The sequence below is a fragment of the Neomonachus schauinslandi genome, chromosome 5, assembly GCF_002201575.2.
Source record: "Neomonachus schauinslandi chromosome 5, ASM220157v2, whole genome shotgun sequence".
In the NCBI taxonomy this organism is placed as follows: domain Eukaryota; kingdom Metazoa; phylum Chordata; class Mammalia; order Carnivora; family Phocidae; genus Neomonachus; species Neomonachus schauinslandi.
Window position 1 is genome coordinate 159,646,429 of NC_058407.1, and position 19,910 is coordinate 159,666,338.

Sequence of the window (19,910 nt, forward strand, 5' to 3'; positions counted from 1 at the left end):
GGAGGAAGGGGGCCGGGGCAATCTCTTTCAGCCTTTTTTTTTTTTTTTTTTAATATTTTATTTATTTATTTGACAGAGAGAGACACAGCGAGAGAGGGAACACAAGCAGGGGGAGTGGGAGAGAAAGAAGCAGGCTTCCCGCCGAGCAGGGAGCCCAATGTGGGGCTTGATCCCAGGACCCCGGGATCATGACCTGAGCCGAAGGCAGACGCTTAACGACTGAGCCACCCAGGCGCCCGTCAGCCTTTATTCTTGTTTTTGTTCAGGCCCCCTGTCCTTTACTGTGGTGTCCCCAACTTTGCAGTATTTTTAAAATTAATTTTCCAGGAAGTAAACCTCCCTTTACCTACAGAGGTGAGAGGCAGTCATCTGGCTATGTGATGTGGGGGAGAGATTTGTGAACTTCAAAGATCTAATTATAATTTCCCTGTTGTATAGAGGCTTTCAAACAGTATCTGTCTTTATCCCCACGCTTGACCCCTTAGTACCTCCAGAGCACATTGCCTTGCTTCCTGTTAGTATTCTCCAACTCGGAAGGCATTTACTTTGGCTTCCTCTATTCTTAGTCAGTTACCCTTCTTCCACCTACTTTCAATCTTCCAAGAAGTGTTAACCCCTTTCTTTTGCTATTTCCTCTCCCACCAGCTAGTCCTTGGGGTTTATGCCTGTTTTGAGTCCTCTGCTATCAACGCAGGGGGAAGGCGCAAACCTAAATCTAGGTGTTAAATCCTCTGGTCCAGAATCTGGGAAAACATTCTCACTCTCCACTTGCCAGACTCTAAATGTATCAATTGGTTCATTTTATGACTGTAAAAGATTCAGAATTTCAAGAATCCAAACATTAGCCAGAAGAATTTTCCCACAAAGTCCTTTTTATTTATTTCACTAGAAATTACTCTTTATTGATTAAATCACCAGGAATTTTCAGCACAAGATTGAACATCTTAATGACCACCAAGGTTTGGGCTCTGGGGCTTGTTCTGCCTCTCCCAGTCCTTAAAGGGGTTTAGAGAGAGAGACGTCATTAACAGAGACCAAATCAGATGGTTGCAGGTCCTCCTTTCCCAGTCATTGGACAAGCTGCTCAATTCTTGTCCAGAGCAGGAAAGAGCCAGTACTTCAGAAAAATCTAATAAAGAATTTGACAATGCATGTAAGATCTCTCTTAACAATTTAGATTTACCAACAGTATTGGTCCAAACTTACTTGCTTCTGATCTAAATCATTTTGCAATTTACCTTTTTTTGGTGTGTATGTAATTCTAATAAATAACCTCACTCCCTGTGCAGACAACCCAGTGCCAAGAAAAAAAATCCCTCAAACCAGATTAGCCTCATCTTGCTCTTGGAAAGAAGTAACCTCTTGGAAAGAGGTTTTTCTGCTCCTTTTCCACATACGAGATGAACAAACCTCCCCCTGAAGTCCAAAATGTTACTTCTGGCCTTGGAATGTGCAGCTTGTGATGGGCTGATTCAAATCACCTCGAAAGGGCCACTGGAACTACTATGCAGTGCAGACAGTCTTCTTTGGAAATTTCTTCTTAAAATAAAGTTCTGAGAATCGCTAATGATTGTGTACCGAGGCTCTAAGGTCCAAACAACTTCTGCTATTCCATCTCACGAGCTAGGCTCAGAGGAGGCACTGGAATTGTCAGGAGCAAGAGCAGCAGCAGTGGCCCCACGAGGTAGGACCTCAATAACTCGAGGCTTGTCAATGATCCGGGCTGTCCGGTTTCCCTTTTCCACAATACCGACGATCCATGCTTGGTGACCCTCTCCATACTTGGAAGATTTGATTTCAGAACAAAAGCGAGCTGCCTGTTCTCTTGGCAGACAAATCAGTAATCCCCCAGAAGTTTCCGCTGAGGTTCCCTGAAGGAGCCCAAAGCGCCCACTGGCCTTGCTGATGGCAGCCATCTTGGCAATAATTGGCAGATTATGAATGACAAAGGACACCTCGTTTCTTTGTTGTTTTGCAAGGTTCTGAGAGTGTCCTAGGATGCCAAAGCCTGTGATATCTGTGGCTGCGTGTGCATTAAACGTGTGCATTAATCCAGCAGCAGTTCTGTTTAGGGTAGCCATGTTGAACATGGCTTCCTGATAAGCCAGCTCTACTTCTTCTCTGGAGACCACCATATTGATTTTATTCCATCTCTCGGGATTATCCAGCCATTGGTGGGCATTGACAGCAACTTGGGTTCCTAAGGGTTTGGTTAACACGAGCACATCCCCAACAACTGCGCTGTCGGGCATGATGAATTCATTTGGCTGACATACCACAGTGGCAACCCCACCGACGATAATCCAAGGGTTTACCACCGTTTGTCCACCAGTCACTGCAGTCCCTCCTTCCTCAGCGGCATCACGAAAGCCTTTGATCATGAGTGGTGTTATCTTTTCTCGCTCCTCCTCAGTCATACTCTGGCTGACGCTGAGTAACATCAACATGTTGTCACATTCAGTAATGCCCATGGCGTAGAGGTCACTCAGCACGTTGGCACACGCTATGCGCCCCATCATGTAGGGATCTTCCACCAAGGGGTAAAAGAAGTCCGTGGTCTGCACCAGCGACAGGCCCCCGTGCCTCAGGGGTATGACGCAGGAGTCCATCCCAATGCCCAGGGCTGGAAAGGTGGGGTTGGGTTCGGCCCCGGCCGGCAGGCCGCCTTCCTGGGCCGCCTCTTCATGGCCTCCGACCAGGCCCAGGCCCAGCGGGGGCCGCACGTCTGGCCGCGTCAGTCCCGCCAGGAGTTTGAGCAGCGTCTCCTGGGGGACCTTGCAGCCTCAGCCCTTCATGCCGGAGAAGCCGGTCAGCCGCCAGCTCGGGCTGAGGCCCAGCGCCTGGGGCTCGAAGGGCCGGTAGCTCGAGAAGCCCCGGCCAAGAGACAAGCCCGCGGAGCCCGAGCCTTCCGCCGCCGCCACCACCTCGCCGCCGGCGACCGTCACCGCGGCTTCCGCCATCGCGCCTGCCGGGCAGGGAGGGAAAAGAGGAGAGGCGAGCTCCCTTCTATTTTCTACTCCAGTTACTACGGACTAACAGATAATACCGCAGAGATTCTCCCCGGCGCGACTCGCGCCCCGGACTCACTGCGCCCCGCGCGCTCCTGGCCTTCCTGGGGGAGGAGCCGCCGGCCTCCCCTACTTATAGTCCTAGTGATTGACAGCCGTGCCATCCAATGATGACTTCGCTACCGAGAGGCGGGCTTCCTTTCGTCTAAAAGATAAATTACAAATCAACCAGCAGCTTGAGAAACTGGTCCCGGCGAGGTTACGTGGGAGTGCCATGGTTCGCTCCCCTAGTTGTAATTTAAACGATCTCTAGGGAGCGGCTGGCGGAACTTTGCGCCCCTAGAGGCAATTTAGCAAGTGCAGCATTTTCGAAGACGAGGAATATCGGTCACATGGCAGATCTCATGCAGGTCAGAATTGTCCTAGGGTCATTTGACAGCGCTCGTGACCAATCCGGGATAGGAAAATAGCCCAGGGAAAAATTCGGAAAGAATAATGAGAAATTAGATATTAAATTACTACCATTAAGCAAGCAAACCGTAGCATCAAAATAATGAAATGTTAAAATGGGCTTCAAAGAATTTTAAGGCTCAGGGGAGCCTAGCTGGCGGGAGAGCATGCGACCCTTGATCTCGGTATCGTGAGTTACAGCCCCACATTGGGGGCAGAGACTACATTTAAAGAATAAGATCTTAAAGTCTTTTAAGACTCTTAAGTCCACCACTGTGTGAGTCACTTTCCCTCTCCCGGAATCAGTTGACTCATCTGGACAACAAAGTGGCTTATCTTGTTCTGTTCTAAAGTTTCTATATATCTTTAAGTTATTATGTATGAGTATCTGTGATGTATCCATTAAGAGCAATTTGCCAATATCTATTAAGAATATAACTGCACATAATACCTTTGACTCAGCAGTTCCAATTCTAGGACATCCTACAGATGTACTCAGAGCTGTGAGTGGGAAATGATAGAGTTGTTTTATTTTGTTTTGTTTTTTTCCTGTGCTGTTTGTGATATCGACATACTGGAAACAACTTAAATGTTTATCAATTGTGATGAAGATAAATCGTGGTACATTTATATGATAGACTACCCAAGCAACTCTAAAACAGAATGAGAAAACATTGATGTAATTATATTGATAATAGTTACAAGCCTAAGAGGCACAGTTCTAAATGCTTTAGTATATTAACTTAGTTCTTACAAAAACCTTTGAGTTAGGATTCTTTCCACATTTTACAGATAAGGAATATACTGCACAGAGAGATTAAATGACCTACTCAAGGTCATAGCCAGTTTAGAATGGAGCTGGATATGAATCCAAGCAATCTGTTCCAAAGACCACCAGGTTATATTGCCTATGATGTTTGTTAAGAGAAACAAGCAAACTTCAGAGCAATATTTATAGAATACTATTATTTGTTGTAAAAGGGGGGGAAATATATTCAATGGCATATTTCTGGGAGGAGAATCACCATAAACCGGTGAATTGATTGCCTCTGGGGAGGGAATGAGGTGGTTGGGGATGGGAGATTCTTCATTGTATTGTCTTTTTGTTCCTTTAACATTTGGAACTTAAACATTTTTTTAAATATTTGAGTGTATTACATACTTAAAAGAAAAAAGAACAACCTGCCTATGGGACTATAAATTGGTGCAACCATTTTGTAAAAGAGTTTGGCCTTAACTGATTAAATCAAACATGCACAAATTCATGCATTTCACCCATAGGTGGAACTCCCCGGCAATTCTACCCATAAAACATGCCCTAGAGAAACTCTTGCAAAGGTGCCTCAGGAGACACGTGCAAGAATGTAGGAGCTCTGGAGATTGATTACAAGACAACGTGAAGGTACTTAACACTACTGAACTATACGCTTAAAAAAGGTAAGATGGTAAATTTTATGTTATGTGTATTTTACTACAATTAAAAGTATAAAAACAGGGGCGCCTGGGTGGCTCAGTTGGTTAAGTGACTGCCTTCGGCTCAGGTCATGATCCTGGAGTCCCTGGATCGAGTCCCCCATCAGGCTCCCTGCTCGGCAGGGAGTCTGCTTCTCCCTCTGGCCCTCCCCCCTCTCATGTGCTCTCTCTCATTCTCTCTCTCTCAAATAAATAAGTAAAATCTTTAAAAAAAAAAAAAAAGTATAAAAACACAGGAGATACTCATAGCTCTTATAGTAAGTCATTACATTTGGTTTTATTATTAAGGCATGGAGTAAACTGGAAGAAACTCGAACGTTAAAATTAGACTGAGTTGCAGTCTTGGCTCTCCTAATGACCTTGGGCAAATTGTCTAACCTCTAGGAACCCGTTTCACTACCTATAAAATAGTCCTTTCACCTGAAGATAATGACAGAAACCAGACGGAGTGTTTATGAGAATTAAATTTTAAAAATGTGTGTGAAGCTCCTAACACAGTTCCTGGCCGATGATAAGCTGTTCATTTTAACTACTGTTAATGTGGATGTAGGGGCTGGAATTTAAATTCACAAAAGTTGTAACATCTTGGAAATTTTTTTTTGTAAAAACAAGTCCATTTGTCTTCCTAAAGAAAAAGAAGACTGTAATGCCAGGACACTGGAAACAACCCGTGTGTCTGTTAACAGGGAATGCATAAACGAATCACGGTATAACTACACAATGGAATATTGTTTATCTGTGAAAATGAATGATAGGTCTAGGCATCATCAATAAGAGTAATCTCAAAAACAAAATGTTGGGAACAAGAAGCCAGTTGCAGAAGAATCCATAAACTAAGATGCCATTTATATAGAGTTCACCAGGCAAATCAATATAATATATTGATAAGAGATGCAAAATGACAAAAAATGTTTTTAAAAATAAGAGAGTGGATGATTAACAAAATTTGGCATAGGGATTACTTCTGGGGAAGGGGGCCTAGGGGACCTGGACTATGTTAAGTTCTGTTCCTCGGGCGGGGTTATAGTTACATGATGTTCTTTAAACCATACACATCTATTTTCCCACGCTCGTTTTGTAAGCTGTATGTTAACATTTAAAAAAAAAGAAAATGTGCTATATTTTAGAATTAAAAATACTGAAGGTAACTGAGGGTTGCTGGAGTGGAGGGGGGTGGGAGGGATGGGGTGGCTGGGTGATGGACATTGGGGAGGGTATGTGCTACAGTGAGTGCTGTGAATTGTGTAAGACTGATGAATTGATGAATCACAGACCTGTACCCCTGAAACAAATAATACATTATATGTTAATAAAAAAATAAAAATACTAAAGGAAACATGAAATAATGAAAAAGCAAGAGATGTGGAAGCAAAAGACCTCTGGATATTGTCTGACCTTTGGGTTTGCTGTCAGTGAGCTGTCTGCCCTTGAAGAAGTGATATAACCTCTGTACACCTTAGTTTCCACTTCTGTAAAATGAGGGTCATCATCTCTGCTTAGGATCTGGTATAGGGGTCCTATGAAAATCTCAACTATGAAAGTTTCCTTGCAAAATGTTCAGTGTATTGTACCTGTGAAGGATCTTCCTATCACTAAGGGAAAAATGGAAACACTCTGCTACATCTGTAGTCACCTCACCTGGGTTAAAAAGTGACTAGATCAGGTGCTCCTGTTTATATGCTCTCTTTGTTCTTTGGACTTTCTCCTCTCGGCATTTAGGACAGTTTGTAATTTTTTTTTTAAGATTTTATTTATTTATTCATATGACAGAGACAGAGCAAGAGGGCACAAGCAGGGGGAGCGGCAGAGGAGAGGGAGAAGCAGGCTTCCCGCTGAGCAGGGAGCCCGATTCCGGGCTCAATCCCAGGACCCTGAGATCATGACCCGAGCCGAAGGCAGACCCAACTGAGCCACCTTTTTTTTTTTTTAAAGACTTTATTTATTGGGCGCCTGGGTGGCTCCCCCTGCTTGTGCTCTCACTCTCTGGCAAATAAATAAATAAAATCTTTAAAAATGTAAAGATTTTAGGGCACCTGGGTGGCTCAGTTGTAAGTGTCTGCCTTCGGCTCAGGTCATGATCCCAGGGTGCTGGGATCGAGCCCTACATCGGGCTCCCTGTTCGGCGGGAAGCCTGCTTCTCCCTCTCCCACTCCCCCTGCTTGTGTTCCCTCTCTCGCTGTGTCTCTCTCTGTCAAATAAATAAATAAAATCTTTAAAAAAAAATAAAAAAATAAAGATTTTATTTATTTGAGAGAGAGAGCGAGAGAGAGCACAAGTAGAGGGGAGGGGAGAGGGAGAGGAAGAAGCAGACTCCCCACTGAGCAGGGAGCCCAATGCTGGGCTGGATCCCAGGACCCTGAGATCATGACCTAAGGCAGGCACTTAACTGGCTAGCCGCCCAGATGCCCCTATAATTCTTTATTCATGTGATTACTCCACAACTGTCTGCCCCACTAGTCTGCAAGCTGCAAGGGCAGGGGCTGTCCTGTTGTGTCCACCCTGGCTTCCTTGGCACTTTACATGGCAATGACATTTGATGAACGAATACATCATTTTATGCAACACAATTTGCTGAGCTCATATGACGAGCCAGGCCTGGTGCTGAGCATTTTGCACTTAATTCATCTCCTCATTAATGCTCATAGCAGCCCCAGGGGATTGGCATTATTAGCTCCATTTTAGAGATGAGGAAACTGAGGTCCCTAACAGGTCAAGAGTCCTGCCCAGGGTCACCTAGTGAGAATACAAACCTAGGTCTGTTGACCTGAAGGCTGGTGCTCTATCCCTCATCCTGGGCATTCCCCCCCTTGAGAATACTAACAACCCCCATCATGCACCTTGAGGAACCAGGACTCTTTGGAAGGAAGGTTTCTTTTCTTTTCTTTTTAAGATTTTATTTATTTGTCAGAGAGCGAGCGAGCACAAGCTGGGGGAGCAGCAGACAGAGGGAGAAACAGGCTCCCCACAGAGAAGGAGCCCTATGTGGGGCTCGATCCCAGGACCCTGGGATCATGACCTGAGCCGAAGGCAGACGCTTAACGACTGAGCCACCCAGGCGCCCCTGTTTAGTACACTTTTAAAAAATATTTTATTTTATTTTTATTTTTTAATTTTTTAAAATATTTTATTTTTAAGTAATCTCTACACCCAAGGTGGGGTTCGAACTTACAATCCTGAAATCAAGAGTCTCATGCTCTGTTGACTGAGCCAGAAACTTATTACAAAATCATTATGTTGTCATTGGAGAAAAATCACAAAATTCAGCTTAGTAAAAAAGAAGAAAGTTAAAATAACTCGAAATCCCTTCTCCCAGAGAGAAGTACTAGTAACAGCCTAGCAGAGTGAATTTTAGACATTTTCCTTTAATGTGTTAAGGAGAGCCACTACCTCACACTGAACTCCAGGGGGCGCCCTGTTACTCCCTCCAGGCAGAGTGGAGCTGTGTGCTCTGTGTATTTGCATATACTTTTTAACTTTTTATTTTTTATTTTATTTTTTTTAAAGATTTTATTTATTTATTTGAGACAGAGAGAATGAGAGAGACAGAGAGCACATGAGAGGGGGAAGGGTCAGAGGGAGAGGCAGGCTCCCTGCCGAGCAGGGAGCCCGATGCGGGACTCGATCCCGGGACTCCAGGATCATGACCTGAGCCGAAGGCAGTCGCTTAACCAACTGAGCCACCCAGGCGCCCACTTTTTAACTTTTTAAAACAAAAATGGGATCATTCCAAGTATTTCTTTTTTTTTTTAAAGATTTTATTTATTTATTTTAGAGACAGAGCACAAGAGGGGGGAGTGGGAGAGGGAGAAGCAGACTCCCTGCTGAGCAGGGAGCCCGATGCGGGACTCGATCCTGGGACTCCAGGATCATGACCTGAGCCGAAGGCAGTTGCTTAACCAACTGAGCCACCCAGGCGCCCCCCAAGCATTTCTAGTAAGAAATAACATAATGGATGAAAATAATCTGGCATGTAATAGATGTTCAACACTCCTGCTGGGTTCATTCATAAATATTTATTGAAAACTTTTTTTTTTAAGATTTATTTATTTATTTGAGAGAGAGTGCAAGCAGGGAGGGGCAGAGGAGGAGGGAGAAAGAATCTGAAGCCAACTCTGCGCTGAATGCGGAGCCTGACATGGGGGTTGATCCCAGGACCCTGAGATCATGACCTGAGCCGAAACCGAGAGTTGGACGCTTAACCAATTGAGCCACCCAGGTGCCCCCTATTTATTGAAAACTTTTGTGCACTAGATACTGAAGTTATAACAATGAATGCCAGGCAAAAATCCCTGTCCTCATGGAGCTGACATACTAATGGAAAGAGATAGCAATAGATAAGATCAATCATTTGTTAGTTAGAGATAGATATTGAGGAGGGAAAAATGAAGTCTGAAGAGAGGGAGGGTAGGAAGTCTGGTATGTGAATGTGTCTTGTATGATTGTAGCCAGGGAAGGCCTCACTGAGAAGGTGACTTTGAAGTAAAGGCCTGAATAAAGAGAAGAACAGCATGCAGATATCTGGGAAAGAGTGTTTCAGGCAGAGAATGGCAAGTGCAAAGGCCCTGAGGCAGGAGTGTACCTGGGGCATTCTAGGAGCAACAAGGCAGCAAGGATGACTGGTGCACACTGAGTGGAGAGAGCTGTAGGAAATGAGGTCAGACAGGTGTGTCACAAGGTTGGTGAGGATGGCACAGGACATAGGGCCTTACAGGTCATTGTAGGACTGAGGTAATCTGACTTTGCTCTAGCTTTTACTCTGCATTCAAACCTCAGAGGTCAAAATGTTCCCCATTGTTCTGAGCCCCCACCACCCTGGCCCAACATCCAGGTCAGTGTCCCCATCGCCAGCCCCTGAACCTAAGCCTGACCCAGGCCAGGACAGCCTCAGCCCCCAATCCCACCTCCCCTGGGTTTGCCCCGTGGGGCTGCCAGCAATAGGCTCTCCCTTGGGAAACTTGAGAACTGACACCTATGTTCACAGCCCCTCACACTGTTAACCATCTTTCATCACCTTATGGGGCAGGAAGTTTCATCTTTACCTCTGGGGTAAATGTGAGAAGCCATACTGAGTTACCTCTTCCCATAAGAACGAGAGAGACACAGGACAGAAAGAGACTCAGAGTGATGGCAGAACTCAGAGAATGGAAGTTTTGGAGATGGAGATAAAGAGCGAGAAGGTGATTGGGAAGGGGCAGAGAGAGGGACTCATGGGATAACCTGGCAGAACAGCATTCCTGGCAAAGGCCCCAAGACGAGCAAGCCTCATGTGTTGGATGGAGGCCAGTGTGGCTGGTGACAAGTGGGCGAGGGAGAGAGCAGGAGGAGGTGACACCGGAGAGACAATGAAAGGCCAGATGTACAGGGCCCCTGGACTATGGGATGGCCTTTGGCTTTGGCTCTGGGTAAGATGGGAGCCACGGGACGGTTTAGACCAGAAGGGTGACATGGTCACTGTGGCTGAGGTGAGGGTGGACAGGGTTGACAGGTGGATACAGAGAGACAGTGAGGAGCCTCCTGCAAACACCCAGGGGAGAGACAATGGTGACTTGGTTACACCAGAGATAATGACAGGTGGTCATATTCTGGATATTTTTTGAAGGCAGAACCAACAGATTTCCTGATAATTAGATGCAAGATCTGATGGGTTAGGGCGCCTGGGTGGCTCAGTTGGTTAAGCATCTGCCTTCAGCTCAGGTCATGATCCCAGAGTCCCGGGATCCAGGCCCCCATCACGCTCCCTGCTCAGCGGGGAGCCTGCTTCTCCCTCTCCTCTGCCTCCCCTGCTTGTGTGCTCTCTCTCTCTCTCTCTCTAGCATGTGCTCTCTTTCTCTCAAATAAATAAGTAAAATCTTTTTAAAAAATGATCTGATGGGCCATGTGAAGAAATTCTGGACTTTTTGTCCTAAGAGAAAGAGGAAGTCACAGGATTGGTTTTAAGCAGGGAGGTGACATGGTTGTATTTGTAATGTTGAAAGATCACTCTGGCTGCTAGATCAAGAACAGACTGGAGAGGAATGATGCAGCAGAGGGTGGTGGTAACTTGGATTAAGGTGGAGTAGGGTATGGGATGGACAGAACACAGCATAGTTCTCTCTGCCTCAGGGCCTTTGCACAGGCCACTCTTAATTACCCAACAACCCTTCATGCCCAACAAACACTGTTATCTTCAAGACTTCAGGAGGTCCCAGGTGCCTGGGTGGCTCAGTTGGTTAAGCGACTGCCTTCAGCTCGGGTCAGGATCCTGGAGTCCCAGGATCAAGTCCCACATCGGGCTCCCCACTCAGTGGGGAGTCTGCTTCTTCCTCTCACCCTCTCCCCTCTCATGCTCTCTCTCACTCTCTCTCAAATAAATAAATAAAATCTTAAAAAAAAAAAAAAACCTGTAAAAAAAAAAAAAAACTTCAGGAGGTCCCTCCCCTGTGATCCCATAACCCTGAAATTTCCTTGTTTTAGCAATTATCATGCCAGATTTCCTCTAACATCTGTAAGCTCCTCACAGCTGGGACCACGCCTCACTGGATTCCAGGAGCTCAAGGCCCAGCATGGGCTCTGGTGCAGAGAAGGCCTTAGAGAGCATTTGTTGAATGAATAAATGGAAAGAATGTGAATGAGGTGGGAGATTGACACCCTGATATTTGGAGCTCACCAAAGCACTGCAAATTCTTTATTATTATTGTTTTCTGATTATAAAAGTAATGTGTGCTCTCTATTAAAAAAACCAAACACTACATATATAATGAAAGAGCTCTAAAACCTCATCCTCTATACTCTAGAAATAATCAAGACATCTCTAGAATCTAGAAATAACTATGTAGAGTCCAGTAAATACCCTCCCCCCAATTTTTTTGAGTTTATTTATTCAAATAGTCTCTACACCCAACTTGGGGCTTGAACTCACAACCCAGAGATTAAGAGTCAGGTGCTCTTCCAACTGAGCCAACCAGACAGCCCTCTTCCCCCACCAAATTTTTTTTAATGTATACACCAAAAAAATGAAGTGTTTAAGATATAACACACACTAGGGGCGCCTGGGTGGCTCAGCGGTTAAGTGTCTGTCTTTGGCTCTCTGCTCAGTGGGGAGTCTGCTTCTCCCTCTCCTCCTGTGCTCTCTCTCTCAAATAAATAAATAAAATCTTAATAAAAAAATATGTAACACACACTAGTAATTTGCTTTTCTTCTCCTTACATTATCATGACAATCTTTCTATGCTAGTACATGTAAATCTACCATATTTTGTTAAAGGCTGAATAGTATTTCATAAAATGGACTTATTTAACTGGTATAACCAACTTCCTATTATTGTTAGATACTCAATTTATTTTTTCCTTTTTTTAAAAAAAGATTTTTATTTATTTATTTGAAAGACAGAGACACAGCGAGAGAGGGAACACAAGCAGGGGGAGTGGGAGAAGGAGAAGCAGGCTTCCCACGGAGCAGGGAGCCCGATGCGGGGCTCGATCCCAGGACCCTGGGATCATGACCTGAGCTGAAGGCAGACGCTAAACGACTGAGCCACCCAGGCACCCCTATTTTTTCCTTTTTTAATTAAAGTATTTCCTTGAATATCCTTGTTGCATTTATTTCAAGGCACCAGATTTTAGGAGGATCGTTGAAACAGGCGTTCTTCCTGGGGTGGTCAGAGGACTTGAGACTTTGTCTTATAGGGGACATTAGATATAATTGAGGATGTTCAGCCTGGAAGAGAGACCCATAAGCCTTGTCCACATTTCTGAAGGGGCTTCCAGAAGAGAAAGAGAACAGATTTGTCCTGGGCATTTCAGCGGGTCAGAACCAGGTCTAAAGCATGGAAGTCACAAAGAAGCAAACTCACATGTAATACAAGAAAGCATTTTCCTACAAGCAGAGCTGCAGGAGATGCAGTGGATCTCCTTGGGAAGTCAGGAGCATCCAGTCTCAGGAGGTGTGGAAGGAGAACCTGGTTGAAAATTTAATAGGAAGTAATATATAAGGGGCTTTTGTGCAGTAGGCCAAAGTTTAATTAGGTGATATTTGAGAGTCCTTTCAAATCTGAAATTTTGTTACTACGCTTTTTTAAAAAAGATATTTATTTATTTATTTATTTACTTGAAACAGAGAAAGAGAGGAGGGAGGGGCAGAGGGAGGGGGAGAGAGAGATTCCCAAGCAGACTCCCTGCTGAGCGTGGAGCCTGACACAGGGCTCAATCTCACCACCCCAAGATCATGATCCCAAGATCATGACTTCAAGATCATGACCCGAGCTGAAACCAAGAGTCGGACACTTAAGTGACTGAGCCATCCAGGTGCCCTGTTACAACACTTCTAATCGAAGGTATCATAAAGGATGGCACAAAGAAGTTGGCACGATGCCTCAGGGCTGGGAAGGTTTTGACAAATGGCAATGGGGATGCACGTTCCAGGCAAAGGGGATAGGCTGATGAGAGATTGAGGGGGGAAAGTAGGGCATGAAGCTAAAGAAAATTATGGAGTGGGGCGCCTGGGTGGCTCAGTTGGTTAGGCGACTGCCTTCGGCTCAGGTCATGATCCTGGAGTCCCAGGATCGAGTCCCTCATCGGGCTCCCTGCTCGGCGGGGAGTCTGCTTCTCCCTCTGACCCTCCGCCCTCTCCTGCTCTCTCTCTCTCATTCTCTCTCTCAAATAAATAAATAAAATCTTAAAAAAAAAAAAAAAGAAAGAAAATTATGGAGTAAGATTGAGTGTTAGCCCAGGTAACTAAGAACTTCAGAGGTTGAGGGTGAGGTGGCCAGATGCTGGTTTTTGTGTAGGACCCTGTTTCCTTGGCAGTAGCTGATTACTGTAGGGTGAACATTTCACCCCAGCTCAGCCAGATTCTCTTTCCTAAGAATGTGGAAATTCAGAGTATATGGAAAGTTGGGCTGAGGTTGGCATTGAAGGGCAACCTTCTTCAACCTTTGTTGAAGAGGTGGAGAAGGGTGCCCTCTTCCATCCACCTGGAAGACCTGATCGTATTTGGGTTCTTCTAAGGGCTTTGTGATATCCTTTAGACAAATGTATTCGTTTGCTTTCTGTCAGCTCAAATGGGTTCCTGTGACTTGCCACGACATGACATTTGGCCAAGAGCCTCTAAATTAAGAGGGAGTCATCCAAGGCTTTGAAGGGAGTCATCCACAGCTCCTCATGGAGCTTCAGGAACATTCAGCTGGAGGAGCAGTGGCAGAAAGGATTGAGAAGAGTCTGATAGGTGGTGAGACCAGGGAGGAGGCCTTCCTTATCACTTAGATAATCAACAGGGCTGCTGCTTCCCCCAAACACTTCACCTCATTATACAGTGCAAACACATCATGCAATGACAAGTCTTCCAGGTTCTGTTTGACTTGTTTTCTAGATGGACTCAGGCTACCTCGTCAGAAGACGGGAGAGGTTTTCTTTTCCCCAGGGAAGGAGAGTTATGGCAGGGAGTTCACTTTCCTTGATGCAACAAATAAGATAGGCTGGGGTTACCAATATCCTCATTGTAAGCCAAATGTGAGTTTTGGTCATTTTGGAAGTCCAAGAACAACTGGGCGTGTCTGGAGAACTAATGGGGTGACCCAATAGAAGACCTAGTCAAGAGGGAGCATCAGAGTGCCCTAAGGGGGGGGAGGCTCAGACTAGAACGAGCTTGACCCCAGAGTGAAATTTTAATTGTCAGAGGGGAGTGGTCCTTCCTGTACATATAGCTATTCTGCAGGTCGCTCTGGCTCAGCTCCCTGAACATAAATCAGTGAGAAAGAGAGAGAGAGAGATTGGGAGATAGAGACAGATTGAGACAGAGAGAGAGAAAGTCATAAGTAAAACTTGAAAGAGCTTCTTTACTAGCCTGTACACACTGGAGCCCAAGCAGTTGGAGCTTAGGGTAACTCAAAGCAGAGAGAGAGGCTCTTCCTGACTCCACCACAGCTTTGGTGTTTTAAGGGCTTGGGGCGAATAGCCAAGAATTGTTATATCTGTGGTTTTGGTTATAGAATTACAGCCAAGATGTGAAGCCTGGAGCAGCTCCCATACAAGGGAGTGGAGTACAAGTGAAATACCTCTGAAGACTTTCTGAAATAGCAGAGACTTTGCAGGAAGCTGGAGATCTTGTACTAGCAGGTGGGGGTAATAAGGCAACAACGTGGGAGTATTAACATTCATATGATCCTATTTGAACTCACAGACTGGTGAGTCCTGCAGAAGCCTGAGCTGTGTAGGGAGGAGGGAACCAAGGCCCAGAGAGGTGAAGGCAGGTATTGGCACAGCATAGCAAGTCAATACTGCTTGGAACTGGTTCCCAGGCTTCTGGCCCGGAGTGATAGGCTCTTTTGGACACAATCAACCATATGCCGAGAGGCTGGACGCGGAGCCTCCAGAGTGAGGTCACTCAGTGACAACACGACCCCGTGGATTGCATATGAATACTCAAGAGTGCCATCTGTAGAAAATCCCTACCTGTGGTGCATTCAGCTCAGCCCTCCCTCAGAAAATCCCAGGTAGAGTTTCTAGAACTTTAGAATGCCCTGGTGCACCTAGCCATGAGATCATAAGGGCCTTGGAATAGGGTGGTGGCCTCTGTGCCGCACCCACTCTGGGCCCCAGTGACCTCCCCTCCCCTGAGGCCCAGCCTCCTTCCCCGGGGAGTTTCTCCCTCTACCCTCCTGGCAGGTGGAAAGAAGGGGAAAGAGCACTGTGGTGAGCCAGACATTTCTGTTAGAACCATCCTGACCAAAGTGGCCTATGTTACTCTACCCAGGAGGAAGTGGTGGGTGGGGAGCCCAGGCGAGGAGGTAGCAGCTGATGGCAACCAGCAGCATTTGCACCAGCAAATCTTCAGTGTGAATCTGAGAAGAGAACTTTGCTCTGGTTTGTCCTGGGTTTGTAGGCAGTCAGGCCTGGTGGATTGGGGGTGGGGGGCAGGGGAGGCCCCAGCTTGCTTTTCCTGCTGCCATCTTTATCAGCCAGGGGCCCATTGGTCCCCGAACATGCCCAGAGGCTCCCTGCTGCCACACCTTTGCTTATTCAACATTTTATTCGTTTAAGCACCACAAGAGAAAGGGTTCAGCATGGCCATACTGTGGACTGGAACTAGGGAGGCCATCAGGAATGGAGGCAGCCCTCCAAGCTGTCACCACTCCTCATTCATAGACCTCACGATTATCTCTTCTGACATCCATGTCTCTGTATGTCTGCAACATTCTCCCCTCACTTGTGAATTGGCTGGTCCCCTCTACGTCCTCCAGTTTCTGTTCTAAAGGGAGCCCTGCATCGGGCTCCCTGCTCAGCGGGAAGCCTGCTTCTCCCTCTGACACTCCTCCTGCTTGTGTTCCCTCTCTCGTTGTGTCTCTCTTTGTCAAATAAATAAAATATTAAAAAATAAATAAATGAAGGGAGCCAACTGACTACTAACCTGCCACCAGTTTATTACTTAATTTTATATATTAAATTAAATATATAATTTAATGTGGCCCTCCACTTTCAACTCCCCCAACCTCTCTTTCTTGCTCCTAAGCATCTAGACCCTGGAAAGCAAAAACCTCTTCATTATCCTCAGCAGCAAGAGGAGCCCCAAGCATTCATTCATCAGTAAATATTTGCTGACTACATATTTACCTACTATGCTCCAGGCACCATTTTAGGTACTGGGGATATAGCAGTGAATAGCAACAACAGATAATCATGAGTTTAGGTTGCAATAGGGAAGATGGCAATAAGCCAGATGGATAAGTAAATTAGATAGTATAAGCAGAAGTCTACAAGTGCCAAGGAGCGAAGTTCAAAGGAGATGATGCAGGAATGAGCCATGAGGCTTTCTTGGGAAAGAGAAGCAAGAGAACAGCAAGTGCAAAGGCCCTGAGGCAGAGGTGTGATGGAATGAATGAAGAGCCAGGACAGCAGTGTAGTTGAAAAGGGGTGAGCAAAAGGGGAACTGGGTTTCAGAGAGATAGTGAGATGTCTGATAGGTTAAGGCTTTCTAGGCTACAATGAGAACTCTGGCTTGCATTTTGAGTGAAATGGAGAACCACTGGAGGGCTTTGAGCAAGAAAGTAACATGATCTGATCCCTCTGGCTGCTGTGTGGAGAACAGACTATAGCAGGGGCAGGGTTGGAAGCAGGGGGACCAGTTAGGGGACTGCCACAAAGCCCAGGCACGAGGTGATGGTGGCTCGGACCAGGGAATGAGCAGTGATGAAGATGAGAAATGGCTGGACACAAAGTCTCGTTTACTCTCTCCAGTGGAGCAAGAGAAAATTCTCTCATTGTTTTCAGATGAACCCCTAGAAAAATAAGACATAATTGAAATCACTTTACCTTACAAAAGACACAGCAGACCTGAGCCATCCAAGCCGCTGAGTGCATCTTAGATGCACAGATTCTGGGTACCCCAGAACTTCCTAGTCGAGGGTCTCATTTGTAACTCCCCGTGAGATTATGTGTTGGAGTCCATTTCCATGGAACAATGGAAAATTGGTAAGTGGAACAACCAAGCCATCCTGAAGAGAGCTGACATCTGTTGAGTTGAGTCTATTCGAGGCGCCCTTCGCCCTCGGCATTGATTTTGGGTACGGCCAGCACCATCAGTTTCTTTTCCCTTTTTCCTTTTTTTTTTAAGATTTTATTTTATTGTTTTTAAAAGATTTTATTTATTTATTTGACAGAGAGAGACACAGTGAGAGAGGGAACACAAGCAGGGGGAGTGGGAGAGGGAGAAGCAGGCTCCCCACCGAGCAGGGAGCCCAGCACAGGGCTCAATCCCAGGACCCTGGGATCATACCTGAGCCGAAGGCAGACGCTTAACCAACTGAGCCACCCAGGCACCCCTTTAAGATTTTATTTTTAAGTAATCTCTACACCCAGCGTGGGGCTCAAACTCACAACCCCGAGGTCAAAAGTCGCACACACTCCACCGACTGAGCCAGCCGGGCGCCCCGCATGATCGGTTTTGTACCGTTCATTTGATGCAGGCAAGATAACATCAAACAGAAAGCACCTACTGAAGCTAATTTCCTTGGGAGGGGGTGACAGTATGGCGGATGCTCTGAGTTTCATAGACTCCTCTCTAGATACTTTGCCTATTTAAACCCTGATGAGTCATTGGCTAGCTAAGTTAGAGCACAGAGTATGGAGAGACGACGAGGCCCTTGAAAGCCATGCCAACAAACTTGGACGTGATCTTGTGTATGCAAAAGGGGGAATCACCTGAGGTTTTAAAGCCTAAGAGAGACATGCTCAGGTTTCTTGAGGTTAATTTGGAATTCCCCAGGAGGTAGAACCTTCTCTAGAGGCAGGGGAGTGAAGGAAGAAAGAGCTGTAGCGGTTGTAAATTGTTCACATGGGAACTGATGGGGATTTGAACAAATGGAATGGAATTGAGAGACCCGATTGGGCCCTCAGAGAACTGACAATCTGAGAGATGATGAAGGCCCATGACTAACGAAGTGTGTGTCTGTGCGTGTGTGTGTAAGGAAAATCCTGCCTCAGGATTTCCTCACGTGGCCCAGCCTGAGATCTCTGCAACCCAGTTCTTCAGGGGAGTCACCTGCTCTCTCCATCATGGAGCCCCTGACACTCTAGAATCCTTGGGGCTTACTTGTACTTTTGTAGCTTCCTCAGCCTTAGTCCTCAAACAGAAGGGGAAAAAATATTCTTTTGTTCTTTTAAACTGAAAACCAGAATCTGATAAATATGTAAATGAGTTGCTTGCCTACTGAAGCATACAGCTAAACTATGATCCAAGCAGTGGGAACGTTGAGATCATTTCCTGAATTCCTTCTGTCCCAGATGTTAAGACTGATACACTTGAAGTTTCTATAAACTTAAGCCCTCATTTAAGAATTTAAATTTTGAAGACGGTCTAAAGGAAAACCTTCACTGTAGAAAGGGCCAATTTGACTATTAATTCTGGGTTAGATGTTCTGTGGTGAGCAAACAGGTCCAACCTGTATGGTTAATTACTAGAACTAACAAATTTTTTTCTGTCATGAAGAATGTAGGGCTCTAAATTGTTACCAATGGTTATTTTTGAGATTTAGGAGTGCGTGTGTGTGGGGGGGGGAGTGGATATTAAAAGAGAGTGTTTACCCTTTTACTTTACACGCTCCTGTAGTGTTTGAATTTTTAAACATGTATTCTTTTTTGTAATTTCAGAACAACTAAAAGAATTTGATTAGATGTAAATTGTAACGGCTGTACAGAGGATCAAAGGAATCAGTCTGAATTATCTGATTTTAACTGAATTTGAAAAAGACGATCTGATATTATCTAAGTACCAGGAGGCAACTCGTCACGTTGCAGCTGCCTAGCAGCAGATTATAATGTGTCTGCAAAAGCATCCCACAGGCCATGACCCTGGAAGTGGCCTTGCAAGCTGAGCAGGATTTCCTTACAACACAGGGAGAATCTGAAGGGCCTTCGCACTTTCCCATAAACAAATACAAGTTCCTCTATTCTGTTGTGTTTTTATTTTTATTTTCTAAAATTATGTAGGTTATACATCCTCACTGTAAAAACAAAATTCAGACAATACAGACATATGAAAACCTTATTCTTTCAGAAGTAACCACTGTTTGGAGTTTGGTTGTGTGTCCTTTCAGATTTTACACACGCACAATTTCAGCTCCTAGTTTTCTTTTTTTTCTCTTTTTAAGTAGGTTCCACACCCAGTGCGGAGCCTGGCATGGGGCTTGAACTCACAACCTGGAGATCAAGACCCGAGCCGAGACCAAGAGTCGGATGCCTAAGGGACTGAGCCACCCAGGCACGCCTTCCTTTTTTATTTTTTTAAGATAGAATTCATATACCATAAACTTCGCCATTTTAAAGATTTTATTTGTTTATTTATTTATTTATTTAAATTTATTTGAGAGAGAGCAAAAGCGAGAGAGATCACAGAGGGAGAGGGAGAAGCAGACTCGCCACTGAGCGGAGAGCCCAATGCGGGGCTCGATTTCAGGACCCTGGGATCATGACCCGAGCCAAAGGCATCCACTCAACTGACTGAGCCAC

At 45.4% G+C, this 19,910-nt stretch overlaps 1 protein-coding gene and 1 long non-coding RNA gene across 3 annotated transcripts; one reads left to right on the forward strand and one right to left on the reverse strand.

Moving 5' to 3' along the window:
• Nucleotides 1-859: 859 nt before the first annotated feature.
• On the reverse strand, nucleotides 860-3,100 carry SEPHS2 (selenophosphate synthetase 2). Of its 2 annotated transcripts, XM_044915110.1 has the most exons (2): nucleotides 2,063-3,100; nucleotides 860-1,852 (listed from the first exon to the last, which is right to left on the reverse strand). In XM_044915110.1, the coding sequence occupies exons 1-2, from the start codon at nucleotides 2,958-2,960 to the stop codon at nucleotides 1,617-1,619; spliced, it is 1,134 nt and encodes a 377-aa protein (XP_044771045.1). In that variant the 5' UTR covers nucleotides 2,961-3,100; the 3' UTR covers nucleotides 860-1,616. The 2 variants fall into 2 exon arrangements, with proteins under 2 accessions (XP_044771045.1, XP_021556024.1); XM_021700349.1 differs by having other exon boundaries at nucleotides 860-3,100.
• A 171-nt stretch (nucleotides 3,101-3,271) lies between these two features.
• Nucleotides 3,272-19,334, forward strand: LOC110589919. Its single transcript, XR_002480912.1, has 3 exons — nucleotides 3,272-3,418; nucleotides 4,740-4,895; nucleotides 19,053-19,334. It is a non-coding gene; the product is annotated as an uncharacterized LOC110589919 (long non-coding RNA).
• Nucleotides 19,335-19,910: the final 576 nt, after the last annotated feature.